At 39.5% G+C, this 24773-nt stretch overlaps 2 protein-coding genes across 6 annotated transcripts in view; one reads left to right on the top strand and one right to left on the bottom strand.

The window, feature by feature from the left end:
- Positions 1-3012, bottom strand: part of TCTN3 (tectonic family member 3) — a 29437-nt gene extending 26425 nt beyond the window's left edge. For 3 of the 4 annotated variants that reach the window (XR_010838860.1, XR_010838861.1, XM_059054505.2), the window contains exons 1-3: positions 2688-3001; positions 2397-2520; positions 1958-2076 (exon numbers count right to left, since the gene is read on the bottom strand). Coding sequence is in view for 2 of the 4 variants with exons in the window: in XM_059054505.2 (XP_058910488.1) it covers positions 1958-2076; positions 2397-2520; positions 2688-2922 (478 nt within the window). In the remaining 2 variants the exon portion in view is untranslated. Of the gene's footprint in view, positions 1-1957; positions 2077-2396; positions 2521-2687 lie in introns of all 4 variants that reach the window. The other variant, XM_067024971.1, reaches the window with a different exon arrangement.
- Positions 3013-3224: 212 nt separating this feature from the next.
- Positions 3225-24773, top strand: part of ENTPD1 (ectonucleoside triphosphate diphosphohydrolase 1) — a 128764-nt gene continuing 107215 nt past the window's right edge. Inside the window, exon 1 of one of the 2 annotated variants that reach the window (XM_067024966.1) lies at positions 3225-3354. The gene's annotated coding sequence lies outside the window, so the exon portion shown is untranslated. The remainder of the gene's footprint in view (positions 3355-24773) is intronic. The other variant, XM_059054516.2, reaches the window with a different exon arrangement.

Here is a 24773-nt window from a genome sequence, read left to right as displayed (position 1 = left end):
CGTTAACATTTTGTCTCTCACTGTAGTGCAGGGATATTGGTGGTAGTGATGGTAAGCAGGAATAATGCAGATAAGAAGCACAGGCTAAGGATAAATAGAATTTCTGTCTAAAATATCTACCATCATATATGGTATATTATACCCAACAGGGCTTAAAGGTATTTAGACTTAGATTGATACAATTTCAGATGTGGAAGGAAGCCCAGAGATGATCTGGTCCAATTCCATTAGGAAATTTGGATCCTAAGAGGTAAATAAGTTGCAAAAGGCCACAGAGCCATCTGGCAGAGCCAGGAGTAGATCACAGATCTCCCGATTCCTGGTCTAGGATTTCTCCCACTCCATCATGTTGTACAGCCTCTAACAATGTCTGTTACTGATGATTATTATCAGCAACTATTAAGCACTGTGGGCAAAGATATGGTCCATTCTTTCTACACTCCGACAATTTACCTGGGGAGACACAACATTCATATAAAATGATAACAATTCAAAGTATCCGATAAGTTCTAAAGGAGTGACTCGCAGGTGTTGCTGGGGAAAGAAAGTTCAGAAACACTGGTCTGGAAACAGTATGGCATGGGAAAGCAGGAGGGGATTAAAAGCAGGCAGCACCAGTTGGACGCTACTGCAATGTCCCTGGAGCATTTTCATGAGGCTAGAACTAGAAGGCAATGGGAGATTTGGAAAGGATGGGGCAGCTACAGCCTTATTTTAAAATGCAGCATTTGCCTTGCTCCCTTTACCTTCTCACAACCTGAATAGCCGCAAGGCTCCTGATAACTGCTTCCAAATTCAAGTCCCCTCAAACCCAAACTTGGTTGCTTTATGAAACAAATATAGTTTTGCAATTTATTTTCTAACAGATGAAACCAGGATGAGCTGACTTCCAGAGTGTAAGGGACATTTAAGTCTATTTTATGTGAGAACATTATCTTGCTACTTAGACAATAAATTTAAAAAAGATATATTAGATGTACATCTTTTAAAGTGTTATACTCATCACCAACAAATTTTTAAGTCTATTTATTTATTTATTTACGCTGCGCTGGGTCTTCGCTGCCTGGTTTGCTGCTGGGCTTTTCTCTAGTTGCGGCGAGCGGGGGCCACTCTTCCCTGAGGTGCACAGGCCTCTCACTGCGGTGGCCTATCCTGCTGTGGAGCACGGGCTCTAGGTGCACGGGCTTCGGCAGTTGTGGCACACAAGCTCAGTAGTTGTGGCACACGGGCTTAGTTGCTCCACAGCATGTGGGATCTTCCCGGACCAGGGCTTGAACCTGTGTCCCCTGCATTGGCAGGCGGATTCTTAACCACCGCGCCACCCCAGAAGCCATGTAAGTCTATTTAAAAACCTTAATAACAACTACCTTTCATTTTTATTGCACTCTACAGTTATAGAGCACTTTCACATTCAGAATTAGTGATATTATTTCTCATTCTGCAGTTGAAGAAATGAGCCTGGAAATTTGTTCAAGTCTGTGCAGCTGGTAAGTAAATGAAGGGCTGAGACCCAAGTCAAATGCTCTTTCCCCGATATTGTTGCCTCATAAAATAAAAACAAGGTTGATGTAGACTCATTTATCAAAGACATTCATTCACGTATTATTTGGTGCCTCTTATGTCAGGCACTGGGGATTCAGTGAGCCCCTTCATGGCGATTGTAGCAAGTGGGAGATATAGTCTATCTGTAATCCTCTGAGCTAAGAGGGCTGACTGAAATTAAAGTTATGTATGGGCTTTCTGATCCACAGCCAAGAGGGCAAAAGAGATTGCCAATGTTCACTAATAAGAGAAAAAAGAAGGGGCAGGGGGACAGGTGGAAGGAGAGGGAGCATGATAGAGGTCCAAAGGGGGAAAAAAAAGTTTAAAAAAACAAAGAAAAGGAAAAAACGTCAGCGACTAAGCTAACTCCCAGTAAATGTTAGGCATTAGGAATAGCCAACATATTTCTACTCACAGTTGTTCACATGGACACAAAACTGCTTAATTCCATTTGAATCCATGAAAACTCTTGAAGGAAATGGGGAATTACTTCGGAAGATAAGAGAGTGGTCTACACACACCCAACTTGAAGACCTGAGGAAACAGGAGGGTGAACAGATACATTTAGAATGAGGATTAGGTCCAAAGAAGGGTGCCCCACCGGTATCAGTCAGATGCCAAAGAGAGGACTCCTTGGGCAGCCACAGGACAATACGAAGATTCTATTCTATTGGCCAGCCCTGCTCTAGAGCATCAGAAGAGGAACGGCTCTCCTGGGAAAAACCAAGGTAGTTCCATTCCCAGGGGTGGAAGAGAGGGTGGGAGGCACGAAGGCTAACTCTTCTTACTTCCAAATGTTACTTATTCTACAGCCCCAATCCCCTTTAGATTTCAACCTGAGCATCGCAGCTCACCTCACGCTGCCTGGGAGGCAGAAGGAGAAAACTGTCCTGGGATGGAGAAGATAGCAGTCCCTGTCGCAGCAGCAATTCATATCGCAGGCGCCGGGAGTCAAGTCACAGACACAAATTGGTAAGACTATAAAAGTACAACATAAAGTAGAGCAAATGGGGTGACGATCCCCAAACTTTTCCAAGTTTTCCCCTTCTTCCAACAGCCCCACTCCTTACTTTATGGGAATTCACTTTGTTCACAGAATTTGGATCTAAGTCAGCAGTTTCCAACCCCGCATCCTCTCCCCTCACCTGGGAAGAGATCCACGGTCCTATTCCCAGACGCCGAGGGAGTCACGACAGTAGGACCCACTGTAGAGACGCCAGGCACCTCCGAGGAGGATTGAAGGGTCTCGCCCTGCGTCCTTGGCCCCAGGTCCGATTGGGTGGACACTGCCCCAGACGGCGACGGAGATGGCTGAGGCCGGACCCCCTTGGGGACCATCAGGAAGAACACCTGCAGCAGCGCGAGCTGCGAGGTAAACATGCGGTAATACAGACGTCCCCACCAAGGGTTTGAGGTGGATTTCGGAGGTCTCTAGACGCGACGCTAGAGAGTGGGTGGGAGGAGTCGCATGGCGTCTGACGCCATCCGTATGCGTCTGCTCATTGGCTCATGGCAATGGCCGAGCGCTCTTCAGCCAATAGAAGGCGGCGTTGTTACATACAGATCCCTCAGCATCTTTCTGTCTGCTCCCTCCTCCTTAAGTCAGGCCCGGCACTGTCTCCGTCGCTCGGCAACCGCCAAACTGGCAAAGGAGCCCTTATCTCTTCTCTCCGCTGAGTGGCAGTACGAGTTCAGCCCAATGCCCAGTGTGCACAGGCTTCGCGGCCCAAAGGCCAGAGCCCTGCCTTGATAGAGGGAAGCCTCAGAGGCTGCGACTAGAATTGCGTATCATTTTCACTCCGGATTCTATCGGTGAGAATACTTTTCTTTCTTTCTTTCTTTTTTTTTTTTTCTTAAGTATGAGCCCATTTTTAGAGAGCTCGTTTTATTTATTTAAAAATTTATTATTTATTTATTTGGTTGCATTGGCCCTAGGTTGCTCCGTGGGGGCATTCTCTAGTAGCAGCAAGCCGGGGAGCGGGGGCTAGTCTTCCTTGCCATGCGTGGGCTTCTCATTGAGGTGGCTTCTCTTGTTGCGGAGCATGAGCTCTAGGCACGCGGGCTTCAGTAGTTGTGGCACACAGGCTCAGTAGTTGTGGCTCGCGGGCTCTAGATTGCAGGCCCAGTAGTTGTGGTAGCCGAGCTTAGTTACTCCGCAGCATGTGGGATCTTCCTGCACCAGGGTTCGAACCCGTGTCCCCTACATTGGCAGGCGGATTCTTTTGTTTGTTTATTTTATTTTTGGCTGTGTTGGGTCTTCGTTGTTGCACATGGGCTTTCACTAGTTACGCTGAGCGGGGGCTACTCTTCGTTGCGGTGCGCAGGCTTCTCACTGCAGTGGCTTTTTTCTTGTGACGGAGCACGGGTTCTAGGCGCGCAGGCCTCAGTAGCTTTGGCTCTCAGGCTCAGTAGTTGTGGCTCGTGGGCTCTAGAGCGCAGGCTCAGTAGTTGTGGCCCACGGGCTTAGTTGCTCCGTGGCATGTGGGATCTTCCTGGACCAGGGCTCGAACCCATGTCCCCTGCACTGGCAGGCGGAGTCTTAACCACTGTGCCACCAGAGAGGTCTGAGAATCCTTTTCTAAAGGATAATCTTAGGGAGGAAATCACTCTGACGGTCACACTCAGAACTTCTTTAAATTTAAAAAATAGCCAAGGGATGGAGAAAGAAACTTATTTTTTGCTATTATTATAAATCGCCACTCCTTTTTTTTTTTCTTTTTGGCTGCCCCACGGGGCTTGAGGGATCTTAGTTCCCCGATTCCCCGACCAGGGGTCGAACGCAGACCCCTGCCATTGAGCATACCAAGTCCTAACCACTGGACTGCCAAGGAATTCCTTAAATTGCCACTTTTTGTAATCCTCTTTAGAACGTTTTGTTTTTTCCCAGGAGTCGTGTGCCTCTTCTGATTCTCTAGAGCAGCACTGTCCAATAGACCTTTCTGCAGTGTGGGAAATTATCTGTATGTACACTGTTCAGTATTGCAGCTACAGGCTATATGTGGCTACTGCGCACTTGAACTGTGGCTAATGTGACTGAGGAGCTGACTTTTAAAATTTTAATTAATTCAAAGTTAACCACGCATGACTTGTATTTAGCGTATTGGATAGTACAACTCTAGGGTATCAAAATCTTGTTCCTGCTAAACTCACTGTTTTTGTCAATCTGCACAGTCCTAATATCTGAATTATTTTAATTGCTTGGTTGGGGATATAAATTAAGATCTGTTAAGAGTTACCTAACATCTAATGCCCTTACCAAAACCTAGCTAATACCTTCTTTTCCAAGTGAATCTCTTAGGCAGATAAATTTTAGGGCACCAGACCTTGCTCACAGTCTCTGATAAGATATTGATATTCTCTTGTTTTGAAGTCAGTGGCTAAATGTATCTCTGTGTTATAAACGTTCTCAAAATATTTTTATGTGATTGTGTGATGGACTGCTATAAGAGCTATCTATATTTGTGTTTGGGCATAAAATATTTATCTACCTTTTTAGTAATTTCTGTAGGAAAAGCCCACGTTCATATTATTCAAATTATATGCATTTACCAGAATATAAGCTCCACAAAACAGAGTGTTTTGTCTGTTTTGTTCACTGTTTGTATCCCCTGCCTAGAACAGTGCCTAGGACATGTTAGATATGCATTAAATATTTTTAAAAAGATAGTTTTTTTAAAAAAAAGATAGTTTTGTTGAGCTCTTTAGACTTAGCTGCTATGAATATTTAGTGTTTATATGATTTCAGGATTGCATTTATTTATATAAAATGTCTATTGTACAACCAATTGGAGACCATTTTAGATTTCCAAGTTTGCATTTTACTCTTTAATTCTCAATAAGTGGTAAATCAATGATAAGTTATTAATGAATTTATTAGTGTTGGCAAAAGAGCCTGTTGATTGAAGTAATTTCAGGGTTGAGTGTAGGGAAATAACAGTTCAAGTTTACTGAGTTGCTTTTTCTTATCTTTGAATTTTAGCACTTTACATATTTTTTAAATACTCTTTTTTTATAGTTGAGCAAAAATATTATTTATATTTTTGTTGTGATATGTTTTTAGGAATCTGTAATACAGAACTCTCAGGTCTTTTGAGATATTAAAATCTAGAAGATAATTTTGAGGAATGACAATGAAACTTATTCACATGTGTTATGTAGATGCCAATTTCAACATGGGGATTGAGTCTTAAATTGAAATAGCTTAATATGATATCACCTCAGAAACAGATTTCCAAAAAAGATCGTATGATACTAGCAGCTGTCTTGTGTTTGGTACTAAAAGAGTTCAATATGTGCTTAGAAATTTAACCAAGAGGTTGAATCAAGATGGCAGACTGAGAACAAGTTCTAGCCTCTCCTGACTCCTCCCCTCTTTAGAAAATCTCTAAAAATTACAGGAAAGTTAGATGAATACACACTCTCATATGCATCCATGCACATACGTTGATATTGAAAAACATGAAGGAGTGCTCTCAATGAACCAGACATTATGACAATCTTTGAAAAAAAAGAAGGCCAACGGGACTGGAATATGGTTGGACAAACAAAAGTTGCATAAGCAGAGGCTTAATATAGAAGTAGGAGTGGCTCTTGGGGGTGTTCTAAGCACACAGAAAGAAGCTATTGATATCTGTAGGGCCCTTGGACGATTGAGTTATTGATTGAGGTACCACTGTAGGAAGAGTCAGATAGGTCAGCCTCTCAACCTTGCTTCCATGTGCAAGCAGTGGATCAAAGAAGAACTTGCTCCTAAAGAAGGACAGTCATGTAGGCACTTTTGTTAAAAAGATAGGACAGGGCCCTGGATGGCTTTTGACAACTAGGAGGGAGAGAGAGACCTCACATCTTGAAGACTGGTATCAACTCCCTTTATTAAGCTACACACCCAACATTCCCTCCTCCACAAATCTACCAAAAATATAGTTTAAAAAGGACATATTACTTTCAAATATTACTTTCAAAAGAGCAATAATAAGACTCACACCTGATTTTTTTTTTAAAGGATTTTTTTGTTTGTTTTTTGCAGTACGTGGGCCTCTCACTGTTGTGGCCTCTCCCGTTGCGGAGCACAGGCTCCGGAAGCGCAGGCTCAGCGGCCATGGCTCACGGGCCCAGGCACTCCGCGGCATGTGGGATCTTTCTGGACCGGGACACGAACCCGTGTCCCCTGCATCAGCAGGCGGACTCGCAACCCCTGCGCCACCAGGGAAGCCCACACCTGACTTTTTAACAGAAATAAGGAAATCCATGAAAAGTAGAATAATGTTTTTAAAGAAGTTAACCTAGAAATCTATACCCAGCAAAATAGACTTCAAAATGAAGATACAAATGTGTTTAGAAAATGAAAATTGAGAAAAAAAACTTTTCTGTTACAGACCCACACAAAGAATTGTTAAAGGGACTTATTCAGGCTAAAGGAAAAATGATCCCAGGTGGAAGCACAGAAATGCAGGAATAAGTTAAGAGCAATGGAAAGGATAAATACAAGGTCAGTATATAAAACTCAATTGTATTCTTATATTATAGCAATAATAAATTAGAAAATAAAAAATTTTAGGTGATAAAATTTATAATAATATAAAAAATTAAATACCTATGAATAAATCTAAAATAGTGCAAGATCTCTTCATATCAAACTTTATACTATTTCTGAGAGGAATTAAAGAAAACCTAAATAAATGGAGGGCTGTACCAAATTCAGGCTAGGAAGAACTTTTAATGAAAACATATTACTTCTTCCAAATTGATGTATAGATTCAGTGCAGTCCCAGTAAAAATTGACATTTTGTGGTAAAAATTGACAAGCTGATTTCAAATTTACAGTTGACCATTGAATAACATGGCTTTGAGCTTTGTGGGTCCCCTTACATGTAGATTTTTTTCGATAGTAAATACTAAGTTACTAGATGATCTGTGGATTTTCGACTGGGTAGGGGTTGGCACTCCCAACTCCCTCTTTGTTCAAGGGTAAACTGTATATGTAATTGCAAAAGGCCAAGAACAGCCAAGAGAGTCTCGAAGAAGAAGAAAGTTGGAGGGCCTATACCTACCATATATCACCTCTTATTATTGAGATAAACTCATTATTAGGATAAAATGGTACAGCTTTGGCTCTAAGATAGACAAATAGACCAATAGAAAAGAATAGAGGCCAGAAACAAACCGACACATATATAGTCTTTTGATTTATGACAAAAGTGATACAGCAGTGCAGTGAGGAAGTGTGAGCTTATCAATAAATTATGCTGGGTCAATTGGATATTCATAAGACAACAGTGTGTCTTGACTCTTAGCTATGTATACCCAAACATCAATTTCACATAGATTGTAGACTTAGGTAAAACAACAAGGCTACTAGAAGATAACATGAGAGAACATCCTTATGATCTGGGGAAGGCAAATATTTCTTAAACTGGACAGAAAAATCACTGATCATAAAAAGATTGATAAATAGTTTATCATTAAAGTTGATAACTTCTCTTAATAAAAATATGCCATTAAGAGAATAAAAAGGCAAGCTTCTCAATTTTTTTTCCTTAAGAAAATAAGCAATGAATATGCATTGAATCATTTTCATCAACTGATATTTTAAAAATTAATATATATATATATATTTTTTTGTGGTACACGGGCCTCTCACTGTCATGGCCTCTCCCATTGCGGAGCACAGGCTCCAGACGCGCAGGCTCAGCGGCCATGGCTCATGGGCCCAGCTGCTCCGTGGCATGTGGGATCTTTCTGGACCGGGGCATGAACCTGTGTCCCCTGCATCAGCAGGCGGGCTCTCAACCACTGCGCCACCAGGGAAGCCCTAAATTAAATTTTAAAGTTTGTGATAAGTGTATATTCACATGAAATTGTAGGATATAATACAAGGAGATACTGTGTACCCCTTAAAGATAACAACTTGCAAAACTATGGTACACACAACCAGAATATTGGCATTCATACAATCCATCCATTTTCTTCAGATCTTCCCAGTTTTACTTTTACATGTGCGTGCGCATATATTAAGTTCTATGCAGTTTTATCACATGTGGTTTCATGCATCCACCACCACAGTAAAGATTCAAAGCAGTTCCATCACCACAAAGTTCCTTCCTGTTGTTCTTTCATAACCATTCCCACCCCACCCCCCGAGTCTCTCTCCCCAGAATGCATTTTTAACCATCATTAATTTTTATAATAACCACGATTAAAATAACTATGTAATTTATTTATTTAAAATTTTTATTGTTTTTGGCTGCATTGGGTCTTCATTGCTGCACGCGGGCTTTCTCTAGTTGCGGTGAGTGGGGGCTACTGTTCATGGTGGTAAGCAGGCTTCTCTCATTGTGGTGGCTTCTCTTGTTGTGGAGCTCAGGCTCTAGGTGCACAGGCTTCAGTAGTTGTGGCACGTGGGCTCAGTAGTTGTGACTCGTGGGCTCTAAAGTGCAGGCTCAGTAGTTGTGGCACATGGGCTTAGTTGCTCTGCGGCATGTGGGATCTTCCTGGACCAGGGCTTGAACCCACATGCCCTGCATTGGCAGGTGGATTCTTAACCACTGAGCCACCAGGGAAGTCCAATAACTTTGTAATTTAAACAGTGGTTCACAAGCATTTATCCAAGTAAATCAAATAAATATTGCCTATATGTTTAACAGAAAGCAAAAGTTTAGTAACTCTGGAGGAATTAATTTCCTTGCTTATTAAGAGATTAATAAACAAAGAATACATTATAGAAGGAAGAAATATGTTTTCACTTTGAAACCATTTAAAAAATTTTCTTTAGCTGTTAGTATTAATAGTATTATGCTATTTAGACACTGCCTACCATTCCTAAATAGAAACTCACTTATGATGTTATCCTTCTCCTTAATGTAGGAGGGGTATCTGGTATCTATTCCTTTTCTTTTCCATTCTTTTCTTTTTTTACTTTTCTTCCTCATTTCATCCTTTGGAGACTGTCTATAGTCCCACCTTTTCTCCAGTCTGAATCTCGAGTAGACTGCTAATTGCTGACCACATACCCATTCTCCTTTCTCTCAAATAAACAGAGCCCCATTTTCTACTGAGCACAATGTAGCTGAAAGATACTACATTGCAGCAAGTTGGAGTTTTACATATAGTTCTGACCAAGGAGATATACATTAATGAACTGATGGGACTTCAGGGAAATCTCTTGAGGGATGAAAGCTGTTCCCCCTTTTCCTCCCTTCTCTATCCTGCTGCTTAAATTCTGAGTGAAATGGCTGGAGCTTGAGCAGTCATTTTGGAACATGGGAAGACATGTAAGTAAAGCTAAGCAGCAAAATGGAAGAAACCCGGATCCGTGACACCCATAAAAACTTTGTGCCTGCACAGGACTTCCTACCTCTGGACTTCTTTCGTATGTAAGAGAAATAATTTTGTAAAGGAAATCGTAACATATTTTAGCAGCTTACCCATACTTTCATAATAATTAGAACTCTCAAAGACTGATTCACATGATTACTTTAAATATATTTACATATTTAAATTAGAATTTTTTACTAGAAACTAAGGTGGAATTTAAACTAGAGTTAAACTAGAATCTCTGTGTTGGTGTCTATTGATTATCTTTTGTCATTAAGTTTGTGATCTTAGGTTATAGGTATGATGGATTTTTGGTCAAAACTTGGACATTTTGGTTATTATGTTATGGGGCTCTATATCTTAATTAACTTCTCTTTTAGTCAGCTTCCTCTGACACTACTGTGGAAGGGATGTGCTGCCCCATTACTGCCAGGTGGCAGTGAAAGTCCTGGTTCCCCACTCAGTCCCCATTGATACCCAGGGGAGCAATGCTGCTTGTTACTGCTGGGTGGGAGTGGGAGCCAGCTTCCTCCAAGTCTGGGATGTATAAGGCAAAAATAAATCCTGGGAACTCATCACTGTGTCTTTTCTAGGATCTCTAGGTCACTAGCCAATCTGCCTTTTTCTCTCTATCTTATAGAATCTTCTTATTTTTTTATATACAGTGTCCAGAGTTTTCAATTGTACTTAACCGGCAAGAATATGGAAAAATATATCTATTCATTCTTCCTTGAAGCATTTATGTGTTTTATTACAGAGAGGCGTTGCTGAATCCTTCATGCTGCCAAAACTGGAAGTTCTTATTTCTGCTTTTGTCTCTTAAACATTTTTTTCCTTCCCTCCACTTTTACAATTTCTATCACTAGTTTAACTAATAATCATCTTCAGCAATCTAAGTTAAAAAATAAAATGTAACTGTATTCAGAGCATTCTAGTTATCTATTTGTGAATAACAAACCATACCAAAATTTTGTGGCATAAAGTGACAACTACTTTATTGTCATTATGGATTCTCCGGGTCAGGAATTTGGGCAGGGTACAGCAGAGATGGCTTATCTTTGGTTCGTGATGTCTGGGGTCTCTGCTGGCAAGACTTGAAGAGCTGGAAGAGACTTTACTGGCTGGGGTCCAGAGTCATCTGTAGGTTTCTTCACTCACAGGTCTGGTGCCTGGGCTGAGAATACTTGAAGACTGGGTTTAGTTGGGCCTATTAAATGGAATGCCTATTATGTGGTCTCTCTTTGTGGTTTAGGCTTCCTCACACTATGGAAGCCTCAGGATAGTTGGATTTTTTTAATGGTGGCTCAGGGCTTCAAGAGTGAGTGTTCTAGTGAACAAGGCAGAACCTGAATGGCCTTTTTGATATAGACTTAAAAGTCCAATCAAGACAGTATGGTACTGGCACAAAAACAGAAATATAGATCAATGGGACAGGATGGAAAGCACAGAAGTAAACCCACACACATATGGTCACCTTATCTTTGAAAAAGGAGGCAAGAATATACAATGGAGAAAAGATAGCCTCTTCAATAAGTGGTGCTGGGAAAACTGGACAGTTACATGTAAAAGAATGAAATAAGAACATTTCCTAACACCATACACAAAAATAAACTCAAGATGGATTAAAGACCTAAATGTAAGGCCAGACACTATCAAAATCTTAGAGGAAAACATAGGTAGAACACTCTATGACATAAATCACAGCAAGATCCTTTTTGACCCACCTCCTAGAGAATGGAAATAAAAACAAAAGTAAACAAATGGGACCTAATGAAACTTAAAAGCTTTTGCACAGCAAAGGATACCATAAACAAGACCAAAAGACAACCCTCAGAATGGGAGAAAATATTTGCAAATGAAGCAACTGACAAAGGATTAATATCCAAAATTTATAAGCAACTCATGCAGCTCAATAACAAAACAAACAAACAACCCAATCCAAAAATGGTCAGAAGAACTAAATAGACATTTCTCCAAAGAAGATATACAGGTTGCCAACAAACACATGAAAGAATGCTCAACATCATTAATCATGAGAGAAATGCAAATCAAAACTACAATGAGATATCATCTCACACTGGTCAGAATGGCCATCATCAAAAACTCTAGAAACAATAAATGCTGGAGAGGGTGTGAAGGAAAGGGAACATTCTTGCACCGCTGGTGGGAATGTAAATTGATACAGCCACTATGGAGAACAGTATGGAGGTTCCTTATAAAACTACAAATAGAACTACCATACGACCCCGCAATCCCACTACTGGGCATATACCCTGAGAAAACCATAATTCAAAAAGAGTCATGTACCAAAATGCTCATTGCAGCTCTATTTACAATAGCCAGGACATGGAAGCAACCTAAGTGTCCATCAACAGATGAATGGATAAAGAAGATGTGGCACATATATACAATGGAATATTACTCAGCCATAAAAAGAAATGAAACTGAGTTATTTGTAATGAGGTGGATAGACCTAGAGTCTGTCATCCAGAGTGAAATAAGTCAGAAGGAGAAAAACAAATACCGTATGCTAACACATATATATGGAACCTAAGAAAAAAAAATGTCATGAAGAGATTAGTGGTAGGACAGGAATAAAACACAGACCTACTAGAACATGGACCTGAGGATATGGGGAGGGGGAAGGGTAAGCTGTGACGAAGTGAGAGAGTGGCATGGACATATATACACTACCACATGTAAAATAAATAGCTAGAGGGAAGCAGCTGCATAGCACAGGGAGGTCAGCTCTGTGCTTTGTGACCACCTAGAGGGGTGGGATAGGGAGGGTGGGAGGAAGGGAGACGCAAGAGGGAAGAGATATGGGAACATATGTATACGTATAACTGATTCACTTTGTTGTAAAGCAGAAACTAACACACCATTGTAAAATAGTTATACTCCAATAAAGATGTTAAAAAATAAAATAAAAAAATCTGTATTCTACAAAAAAAAAAAGTTATATAGTGTCACTTCTACTTTACTTCATTAGCTGAAGAAGTTTCAAGCCTACTCAGGGTACTACATGGACAACCCCCCTGACCTCTCTATGGGAGGTGTGTAAAAAAAATTGAGGCCAATTTTTTAAACTGCCACAAAATTTATACAAACTTTGAATATCTTTTATAGAGAAAGTTTAAATTAAAGTAAATGTTAAAAAGTTTACAAACAATGTCTTCAAGAAATTATTTTTCTTCTAGAAAAGGACCTACAAAAACAAATCCAAAACAATTAAGAAAATGGTCATAGGAACATACATATCAATGATTACCTTAAATGTGAATGGATTAAATGCTCCAACCAAAAGACACAGGCTTGCTGAAGGGATACAAAAACAAGACCCATATATATGCTGTCTACAAGAGACCCACTTCAGGCCTAGGGACACATGCAGACTGAAAGTGAGGGGATGGAAAAAGATATTCCATGCAAATGGAAAGAAAGCTGGAGTAGCAACACTCATATCAGATAAAATAGACTCTAAAATAAGGAATGTTACAAGAGACAAGGAAGGATACTACGTAATGATTAAGGGATCAATCCAAGGAGAAGATATAACAATTATAAATATATATGCACCCAACATAGGAGCACCTCAATACATGCGGGAGTCCAGCTCCTGCAGGTCCAGGAATACCCAAGGGATGGACAGCGTTGGCGAGGGGAAGTTAAATAAATCAATAACACTGTGTATGTGCAATCATGGTCTCTCTCTTTTATTATTTTCTCACAGTCAGATTTATATACCCTAAGTGATTTCATCATCAGGTGTTTAACTAAAACCTCAGAAGATATTTATAATAGATTGTACCTAATATTTCTAGATGTACTCTTAAAGTAATTCTAAAGGTTCTCAAAACATCATTGTTTTTTCTTAGAGTTGGTTCAATCCGTACTAATAACAAAGCCAAGCTAATATGTAACAAGCCATTAAAAGAAACTATGGAGGAGGAAGTTTCCTGACGTTTCCTATGTGTCCTAGAAGTCCGCACGGACAGATTTTAACAATGTATCCCCTAAATCATCTACAATACTTTTCACAATTTAATCTATCACTGTGTTTCTCTGGGCATGACGCCTTGTCTGAATGGACGAGTCAACAATTCCAATGTTGGCAGTTGACTCTGTATGATTAATTTATCCTATACCAGCACCAACAATACCCATAATCATTTATTACTCCCATGTAGGGCCATTGTTTTTTTATTATTGGTGTTTTCCATAGAAACAACCCTACATTTCCAGGTTGTTTGTTTTTTCTCCCACCAGCCAGGGGCTGTTGTTAAAAAGTCCCAATTCGTAAGTTTTGGTTTGGGAGGGGGAAGAGGATGTTTTACACGGTTAAGCTTGGGACGGGGAGCAAATCCCCCATGTACTTTTTCAAGGCAGAAGCACAAAATTACAAAACAGATCAGAAGAGATTTAGTCAGCTTCCTGGGCGCAGCACTGCCCTGCAGCGCTGTCTTGGATTGTTGTTCCATGACCCTGTCATGGCACAGAGGCTCCAGGTTGGCTTCCAACAAATACATAAGGCAACTGTTAACAGCTATAAAAGAGGAAATCGACAGTAACACAGTAATAGTGGGGGACTTTAACACCTCACTTACACCAATGGACGGATCATCCAAACAGAAAATTAATAAGGAAACAGAAGCTTTAAATGACAGAATAGACCAGATAGATTTAATTGATATTTATGACATTCCATTCAAAAACAGCAGATTGCACTTTCTTCTCAAGTGGGCATGGAACGTTCTCCAGGATAGATCACACCTTGGGTCACAAATCAAGCCTCAGTAAATTTAAGAAAATTGAAATCATATCAAGTATCTTTTCTGACCACAATGCTATGAGATTAGAAATCAAGTACAGGGAAAAAAATGTAAAAAACACAAACACATGGAGGCTAAACAATACGTTACTAAATAACCAAGAGATCACTGAAGAAATCAAAGAGGAAATAAAAAAATACCTAGAGACAAATGACAATGAAAACACGACGATCCAAAACCTATGGGATGCAGCAAAAGCAGTTCTAAGAGGGAAATTTATAGCTATACAAGCCTACCTCAAGAAACAAGAAAAATCTCAAATAAACAATCTAAACATATACCTAAAGGAACTAGAGAAAGAAAGAGAAACAAAACCCAAAGTTAGCAGAAGGGAAGAAATCATAAAGATCAGAGGAGAAATAAATGAAATAGAAACAAAGAAAGCAATATCAAAGCTCAATAAAACTAAAAGCTGGTTCTTTGAGAAGATAAACAAAATTGATAAGCCATCAAGAAAAAGAGGGAGAGAACTCAAATCAATAAAATTTAGAAATGAAAACGGAGAAGTTACAACAGACACTGCAGAAATACAAAGCATCTTAAGAGACTACTACAAGCAACTCTATGCCAATAAAATGGACAACCTGGAAGAAATGGACAAATTCTTAGAAAGGTATAGCCTTCCAAGACTGAACCAGAAAGAAGTAGAAGATATGAAAAGATCAATCACAAGTAATGAAATTGAAACTGTGATTAAAAATCTTCCAACAAACAAAAGTCCAGGACCAGATGGCTTCACAGGTGAATTCTATCAAACATTTAGAGATGAGCTAACACCCATTCTTCTCAAGCTCTTCCAAAAAGCTGCAGAGGAAGGAACACTCCAAAACTAATTCTATGAGGCCACCATCACCCTGATACCAAAACCAGACAAAGATACTACCAAAAAAAAAAAATTACAGACCAATATCACTGATGAATATAGATGCAAAAATTCTCAACAAAATACTAGCAAACAGAATCCAACAACACATTGAAAGGATCATACACCATGATCAGTGGGATTTATTCCAGAGATGCAAGGATTCTTCAATATATGCAAATTAGTTAATGTGATACACCATTAACAAACTGAAGAATAAAAACCATATGATCATCTCAATAGATGCAGAAAAAGCTTTTGACAAAATTCAACCCCCATTTATGATAAAAACTCTCCAGAAAGTGGGCATAGAGGGAACCTACCTCAACATAATAAAGGCCATATACGACAAACCCACAGCAAACATCATTCTCAATGATGAAAAAATGAAAGTATTTCCACTAAGATCAGGAACAAGACAAGGATGTCCACTCTCACCACTATTATTCAACATAGTTTTGGAAGTCCTAGCCACAAATATCAGAGAAGAAAAAGAAATAAAAGGAATACAAATTGGAAGAGAAGAAGTAAAACTGTCACTGTTTGCAGATTACATGATACTATACATAGAGAATCCTAAAGATGCTAGCAGAGAACTGCTAGAGCTAATCAGTGAATTTGGTAAAGTTGCAGAATACAGAATTAATGCACAGAAATCTCTTGCATTCCTATACACTAATGATGAAAAATCTGAAAGCGAAATTAAGGAAACACTCTTTTTTACCATTGCAACAAAAAGAATAAAATACCTAGGAATAAACCTACCTAAGGAGACAAAAGACCTGTATGCAGAAAACTATAAGACACTGATGAAAGAAATTAAAGATGATACACACAGATTGAGAGATATACTGTGCTCTTAGATTGGAAGAATCAACATTGTGAAAATGACTATACTAGCCAAAGCAATCTACAGATTCAATGCAGTCCGTATCAAACTACCAATGGCATTTTTTCACAGAAGTAGAAGAAAAATTTCACAATTCGTATGGAAACACAAAAGACCATGAACAGCCAAAGTGATCTTGAGAAAGAAAAACGGAGCTGGAGGATTCGGGCTCCCTGACTTCAGACTATACTACAAAACTACAGTAATCGAGACAGTATGGTACTGGCACAAAAACAGAAATATAGATCAATGGAACAGGATAGAAAGCCCAGAGATAAATCCATGCACATATGGTCACCTTATCTTTGATAAAGGAGGCAAGAATATACAATGGAGAAAAGACAGTCTCTCCAATAAGTTGTTCTGGGAAAACTGGACAGCTACATATAAACGAATGAAATTAGAACACTCCCTAACACCATGCACAAAAATAAACTCAAAATGGATTAAAGACCTAAATGTAAGGCCAGACACTATCAAACTCTTAGAGGAAAACATAGGCAGAACACTCTATGACATAAATCACAGCAAGATCCTTTTTTGACCCACCTCCTAGAGAAATGGAAATAAAAACAAAAATAAACAGATGGGACCTAATGAAACTTAGAAGCTTTTGCACAGCAAAGGAAACCATAAACAAGATGAAAAGACACCCACAGAATGGGAGAAAATATTTGCAAATGAATCATTGGACAAAGGATTAATCTCCAAAATATATAATCAGCTCATGCAGCTTAATATTAAAAAAACAAACAACCCAATCCAGAAATAGGAAGAAGACCTAAATAGACATTTCTCCAAAGAAGACATACCGATGGCCCAGAAGCACATGAAAAGCTGCTCAACATCACTAATTATTAGAGAAATGCAAATCAAAACTACAATGAGGTATCACCTCACACCAGTTAGAATGGGCATCATCAGAAAATCTACAAACAACATATGCTGGAGAGGGTGTGGAGAAAATGCTGGAGGGTGTAAATGGTTACAGCCACTATGGAGAACATTATGGAGGTTCCTTAACTAAAAATAGAATTACCATATGACCCAACAATCCCACTACTGGACATATATCCAGAGAAAACCATAATTCAAAAAGACACATGCACCCCAATGTTCATTGCAGCACTATTTACAATAGCCAGGACATGGAAGCAACCTAAATGCCCATCAACAGATGAATGGATAAAGAAGATGTGGTACATATATTCAATGTAATATTACTCAGCCATAAAATGGAATGAAATTGGGTCATTTGTAGAGATGTGGATGCATCTAGAGACTGTCATACAGAGTGAAGTAAGTCAGAAGGAGAAAATCAAATATCGTATATTAACGCATGTATGTGGAACCTAGAAAATGGTACAGATGGACCGGTTTGCAGAGCAGAAATTGAGACACAGAAGTAGAGAAAAAATGTAGGACACCAAGGGGGGAAAGCAGCGGTGGGTGGTGGTGGTGCTGTGATGAATTGGGAGATTGCGATTGACATGTATACACTGATGTGTATAAAATGGATGACTAATAAGAAAAAATAAATAAATAAACATAAACCAAAACAAACAAAGAAAGAAATTATTTTTTCAAATATATTCAATATTATCTGCTAAGTTCAAAGGCAGAACATAATAATAATGACTATCAAAATTTAAGTTAAATTTATTTAAATATAATTGAAAGTTTTAACTGTTTTTTGAAATTTAATTATTACAAATTGTTTCTATAAACCTAAACCTATTGATAATTGTAGCTATCAATGTGAAGAATAGGTGTTGTGTTTAATATATGTTTTACCTAGACTTACGTATATACAAATTTAGGATATTATTAAATTGTTTAATATTGTAAGTTTTTCCTCGGATACCATGTGCAACTGTTGTCAAAACTGTGCTAAATTGTGAATATTGGATGTAGAGAGTTCAAGAAAATGAACACTCTGCTCTATGACAAATATTTTGCTATTCAAAAATCTATTGTGGTCATGATATTTGAGAGAAAAGATATGATGAGCTAATTTTTTTCCTTACCTAATTATTTCTCCAACTCAAGTTCTCCTCATACTGTGAAACATTGTCCATCTCTGATATCAGCAGTGCCACAGTCCTCAATTCTTCATTTGAACATAGTTGTGTTTCATGGACACAGGGTAGTGTAGCAGAGTGTTTCTCTGGTGCCTAAATGGTGTGAATCACAGCAGCAGATGTATTGGATTGTGAATTACCCAGTGTCATCACTGAGCACTGGGTCCTGAGTGACAGAAATACCAGTTTTACCAAATTCATCATTTATGGTTTTCTGGTTTATGGGTCCCTCTAATGTGCAGGACTAGGGCAGGGGCCCCTTGCCTGGGTTTGAAGGCATACCACTTCTCTGGGAACATGAACTTTCAAACTTTGTCTAGGCACACTCACTGCTAGCTCTAGTTCAGAGTTTATAATCCAGGGAGCTTCCAAGAACATGAAGTTCCTTCAACAGTGTTTCCACAGTAAGTTACGCCCCAGCTTAAGTTCAGAAGTTGATAGGATGCCAGTTTGTCCCATAACATGGAGCTCTAACATCAGGGGTTGTGATCACACTTGGTACTCACAATGTTTGCTGACCTTTAGAGGTGAGTCATAGCTTTGGTACATTGACTTTTCTTATTTGAGGGGAAAAGGGGCTCATTTAATCAAGCAAAACTCTTGTATCAGTGAGCCTAGACAACCTCCAAAATGTAAGGCCTCTCTATTTGTATTTATTCTCTAGAATTTCTTCTCCGTATCTGAATACTGTGGTCAGAATTCAGTCTAGAGATGACCTCAAGATCTCTACCTCCTGTCTGGAAGTTGTCTAGGAATTTCCTGCAGATAATATGTATGCAGTTCATACTTTACAATCATAAAGATTTATTTTAATTAATACCCATTTCGTTGGGAAAGAACTTTCTCACTAGTCAGTCAGCCATAGAAGAACTCAAAATGTGTTCTGGGGAGAGCATAATCTCTCTATCCCCTCTTTCCCATTTATTGGTCAGATCAATATTTACAATTCATATCAATATCAATATTTATAATTCATTTAAGTACATGCATTTTCTTCTATTTTAAACCTAGAAATGGTATCTGTTGTTACTTTTCTCATGGCTATTTACAACTAATTGTGTAGTGAATTTGTCCACAGTTAACAGAGGTCTAAAATCTCAGCAGGCAGGTGGTAGAGGTATTTTAATTTTGATTGAGGCTCTCTTAACAGCACCCTAAAAATAACACCCAGATAATATCTATCTGTTTGATTATTCCTAGCAGTCTGATGCCAAAACCCAAACCAATCTATAGAGTTTCCACATTTGGAATGAAAGTTGTGTAAATATCAGAGTATTCACTTAACATTCTTTGTAAATTAAATTATTTGAATATCCCTTCCATCAGAAAAATTTTTTAAATCCTAATATAAGTTTGTTGTTTTAGGTATTACAAATTGGAATAATCTTTAGCAAGTTTAGGAGTATAAAAATAAGAGCTTATTAAGGCTAGCTAACCACTGAATATATTTCATCTTACTTGAATTTTCTTCTCCAATATTCTCCCCGTCATCTCTCGCTCTCCCTCCCTCTTCCCTCCCTCCCCCCTCTTTTTTTAAGCACATATCAGACATTCTAGCATTTTAAATGGAGTTTCTAACAGTTATATTCACAAAAATGTAAATATGGACAATGAAAATTACCTACACGGAAAATGGCTTATCATTTCATAGAGAATTTTTTTTTAAGTAGTTTCCTTTAACCTTACTGGGAGGAGGGTCTATGCAAAAACTTTCCTGGAGTGGTCAGTCCTGAGCTGCTATGTCTGTTATGCTTCTTGCCAAAGTTCAGAAGGGCAATATCTCTTTCCTCAAGATGGTGTGATAATGGGGTGTTGCAGTGTTCTTGATGTGAAGCAAAGAGATAACAGCCAGAAAGCTAATTAAAATAGAGTTAACTTGCTTTAAGGAAAAGGGCAAAGCCTTTTCCTTCCCCCTGCTTTAAAACCTTCCTGTTCCCACCCACCACAAAGACTTGAAACAATAGAGTCAGCAAAAAGAATGATATCTTTATGTTCACGCTTTTTTATAAAATTGTTCATTCTTACGAAATGTCTTATTTTGTTTCCTTAATGACTTTGTCTCCACCTTCCTCTACCTTGTAGATGGGTAAGAACTATCAAATGCTTATTTTCCTAGTGATGGTACATTTAAAAACAATCTCCCCTCCTCCAGAGTTCCTTCGTGAAAACTTTAGGCCAGCCAAACGAGTTACTACACTGGTTGGGATCTTAAGGCAGTAAGAGTGTGGTAACACCACAGGAAACACTGCCTTTTGTTTCATGAATTTCTCTGGGTTAATGATATCTTGATTCCTGATTTGTAACAAGGCAGCAACTCCGACATCTCCATTTAGGAACAATAATTGTAACTTTATTCACTCCTTGGATTGGTGATTGCACCTAGATATTCCACCTAGTATTTCTTACTATAATCTGATGGTGCCTCCATCATTAGCCTTATTTTCTACATTAAAAGAGAAGTGAAAAGAGAAAAGATGTAGAATTGTGATCTTGGGCATGATTACTGGATCATCAGAAATGTTGAACACATAAGGATAAAAGAAGTGGTTAAAAGAGTAAAGCACACTGTCAACAATAAAAGGAAATAACTAGAGAAAAATGACTATGCCTATTCGTTAGAAACTGTTGTAATTAATTGAATGTAGATTTTTTTGGTGGGGGATTAGTGGTCAGAAATAATTGTTAAGTAAATACATGTTAATTATTTTTGCCTTGTCTCATTAAAAATTTTTTGTGGTGGTAGATATGTAAGTATCTTCCTAATTGAAAAAGGCATAGTAAAACAAAATAGTGGCATATCCTTCCTAAATGTGTTTAAAAGTGGTATTACTTCTCATCTGTCTGGAACAGTGAGGGTATACTAACACCTCACTGTATAACCCTTTTAATTACAGGGTATTTTATATGGTTTTGATTTTCTTAATATCTTTGTTATGTCAGTAGGACCTTGCCCAATTATAAGGATGAGGAAACAGCCCGAAGTACTAAATGACTTGCCCGAAGTGGCATCATTTGTAATTATTAGATCTAGAACTAGAACTTAAGCCTCCTCTCATTTTCTTAGTGCTCTCTCTACTGCTTGGACTCACAGAGATGTTTTCCAAGGTCCTTTCCAGTCACAGGTTTCTTTAGTTTTAGCGAAGATATAAATGTATCACATTATTTCTATAGTCAAAGAGTGCTATCCTAGATTTTATTTTATTAAAAAATGTTTTATATGTTTATTTATTTGGTTGCACCGTGTCTTAGTTGTGTCATGTGGGATCTAGTTCCTGACCAGGGATCGAACCCCAGCCCCCTGCATTGGGAGCACAGAGTCTTAGCCACTGGACCACCAGGGAAGTCCCTGTCCTAGATTTTAAATATAGACATTTGGAAACAGTGGGAGGCAGATGTGCTGGATATTCTCTGCTTGCTCCACAGTCCACTGTTCATCCTCTTCCACCCTGCTCTGTGCCGTGCGAGGTTGTTCAGAGTGAACTGAATCAAGGGGCTTCTGATTAGGTTCAGCAGGAGATTGGAGGGCAGAGAGTGAGGTCAGGTATTTATTCCTCTGCTCCTTCCCTGCTGGCCCAGAGTGGCAGTGGTTACAGTCCTTAACTGAAGGTGTAGCAGATGCCATAGGTCCCCCGCCCAGGTACCCTCAGCCCTCACCGTGCCTGATGTACGGTGGTGCCTCCTTCCTGTGTGAACACCCACCACTCTCTGCCTGAGGGCTTTTTCTGGCCACGGAAGCATGCCTACCCCATGCGCAGGGCAGAGCAAAGGTGCTGGACAGTTGATATCCCCAGGAAGCAGCCCTTAACCAATGATGTATGGAAATTGGTGGGTAAACACCCCCCTTGTCCTCTCCCCCAGTTTGGGACAACTCTGAGCCTTGTTCTTCACCATCTCCTAGAGGTCCCTATCGAGACTGAGCCCCATATGCACTCAGTGGTGATCTGCTGATCAGTGCACAATGTGTTGGCCTCCTTCCCTCCCCTGTCTCACTTACCCATCCCGCTTCCAGTGCCTCTTGGAATAGCTTCTAAATAAACTACTTGTGCTGAAATCCTACCTTTGAGAATTACTTCTGGGGGACCCCCAACCCAATGCAGAAGCCACAGTTCTTGTCAGATGACTGTCTTCTGTAGCCACAGCTTACTCTGTGGGTTCCAGGAACCTCTTCCTTCCTCTCCCTGCCCCTTCAGGTCAAGTGTAGTCATGGATACCCATTGTTGCTAGCCCCAGAGTGATTCACTGCTCTTGTACACACAGCTGCAAAATAGGCTGGGCAATGTAGTCTTTATGCGGGGTCGCTAAACAATGGATAGTCTTTTAGATCGGAAGAAAATGAGACTAAGAAGAGTGAACATCTAGCAGTCTCTTCAGAGGAACACTTCAAATTTTAGAATTTTTGGAGACATATTGTGGGATAATTAAATGGTTGACAGCAACACTAATCAGGCCAGCAATGATTACAATGCAGTCGCCACCATAATGTCAAGAAAGGTATCAGGGTTATCTATGGGTTGCTCTTCAGGATCGCTGCTGTTGGAGAAGAGCTGGTTCTGCTCGGCTGTGCTCTTCTTGGAGGCAGAGCTCGTGGAATTCCTCTGTAGCCCTACCTGGTGATATGCTAACCTCATACTGCTTAGTTACAGCAAAGCTGCTCTACCTCAGCTGCCTGATGTGCTTCATTTCATGCCTCAGGCATTGCTGTGACAATATTTATACTCAACTGTAGCAAAAAATTTTTTTAAACATCAGTAAATATTTGGAGGGACTGGATTTTTACTGGGGAGGGGGGATTTGACTTCTTGTGTGCAGTGGTTGAGAATCCCCATGGTAGGTATTTTAGAGGATATAAAATGAGTAGTAAACTGTCCTTTCCCTCCAGAACTCCAAGTCTAGTAGTGATGGAGAGTATAGTGAGGACTGAAGGGAAATTTGGGGTGGGAAGGAATGATACCACCAGTGTAAGAGGCAGGATACTTTGTTAAGGTGTTAGTTATTGTGGGTCTCCAGTCCTACCCTAGCTTGTTACTGAAATTGTGCAAGGTGCTCTGAAGCAATAGAGTAATCAGGAAGAAATAAAGGGGTACCTTTGAGGGCCAGGGAAGAGTGGAAATTCTGGAGCACTGGGAAGGGGGTGGAGTTGGTGGGCCATGGGTACTGGGCACCCTTGATTGTTCTGTGGTTGTGTCCTGGTCAGTAGGATGGCCAGCGCTTCCATCAGAGGCAAAGCTCCCTCTCCAGTCCCCCTCCATCCCCATTCAGCACTGGAACAGAAAGCCTGTCACATTTCAAGGCTGGGCAGTGAGAATATCAAAAGGGATCAAAGTAAATGAGAGATTAGGAGTCCTTCCCCTATTTTCTGATATCTCCGAGATTATGGTGTAAACCAGGGAGGTAAGGGGACTCCAGTAATGATTGTAATTGATTTTCTTGGCAGCTAAGAGGGAATTGAGATGGGTTTAAGTTGATATAAAGAAAATAAACATAGCAAAATTTCTTGGATACCTAAATGTGGTGCTTTAAGATTGAATCTGCTCCATGCATAAATAACCAAAACAGAAGCAGAATATGACAAGTGCTGGCTGTATGGGAGGCTAAGGGATGTAGCACAGCTATAATAAATCATGGCCTACTCTTTGCTGTTTGGGAGCACTGCAGTCTCTTTTTCACAGGGCTTTTCTGGCTAGGCAGAAGAAGGAACTGGAGGGCAGTTAAGCAGAGAAGGGGAAAGTATTCTTTTCCTCACTGATTCTCTTCTTACTCCCTTTTCAAAGCACAGTAACATAATTGTACATGTGGTAATTATTTATATATTAGTCAAATATTAATGAAGTATTATATCCTGGTAATTCCTTCTACTTTCCTCCTGTTGCATGTCACACTTGAGTATGTCCTGTAAAATCCATGTTGTCCATCCTCTGGATTATGGCAGCAGAAAAAACATTGTCTCGTCTGCAAGGCATTGTTGACACACAAAGTGCAGATCCTTGTGTTCCCGCATCTGTCTCTCTCACAGACACCTTTCTCATCCGGCAGCTTTCTCTTTGCCATTGCAGAGGCTTTGGATGAGGGAACCCTTTGTAGTTTCTATTTTTCCTGGAAAATAAGGTGAACGGTTGTGTGGGTAGGCTTACAGACATTTTCTACATATCGTCTGTATATCCTTAATTCTAAAACATGTGATAAAAACAGATTTTAATGTTTTGAAATTAAGTGTGTGTCTTGGAATTAATGTCAAAAGAAATCAGTCTGTTTCC

Source organism: Kogia breviceps, chromosome 2 (assembly GCF_026419965.1).
Source record: "Kogia breviceps isolate mKogBre1 chromosome 2, mKogBre1 haplotype 1, whole genome shotgun sequence".
In the NCBI taxonomy this organism is placed as follows: Eukaryota; Metazoa; Chordata; class Mammalia; order Artiodactyla; family Physeteridae; genus Kogia; species Kogia breviceps.
The sequence above is the reverse complement of the archived record's forward strand: the minus strand, read 5'-3'. Positions and strand labels throughout refer to the sequence as shown.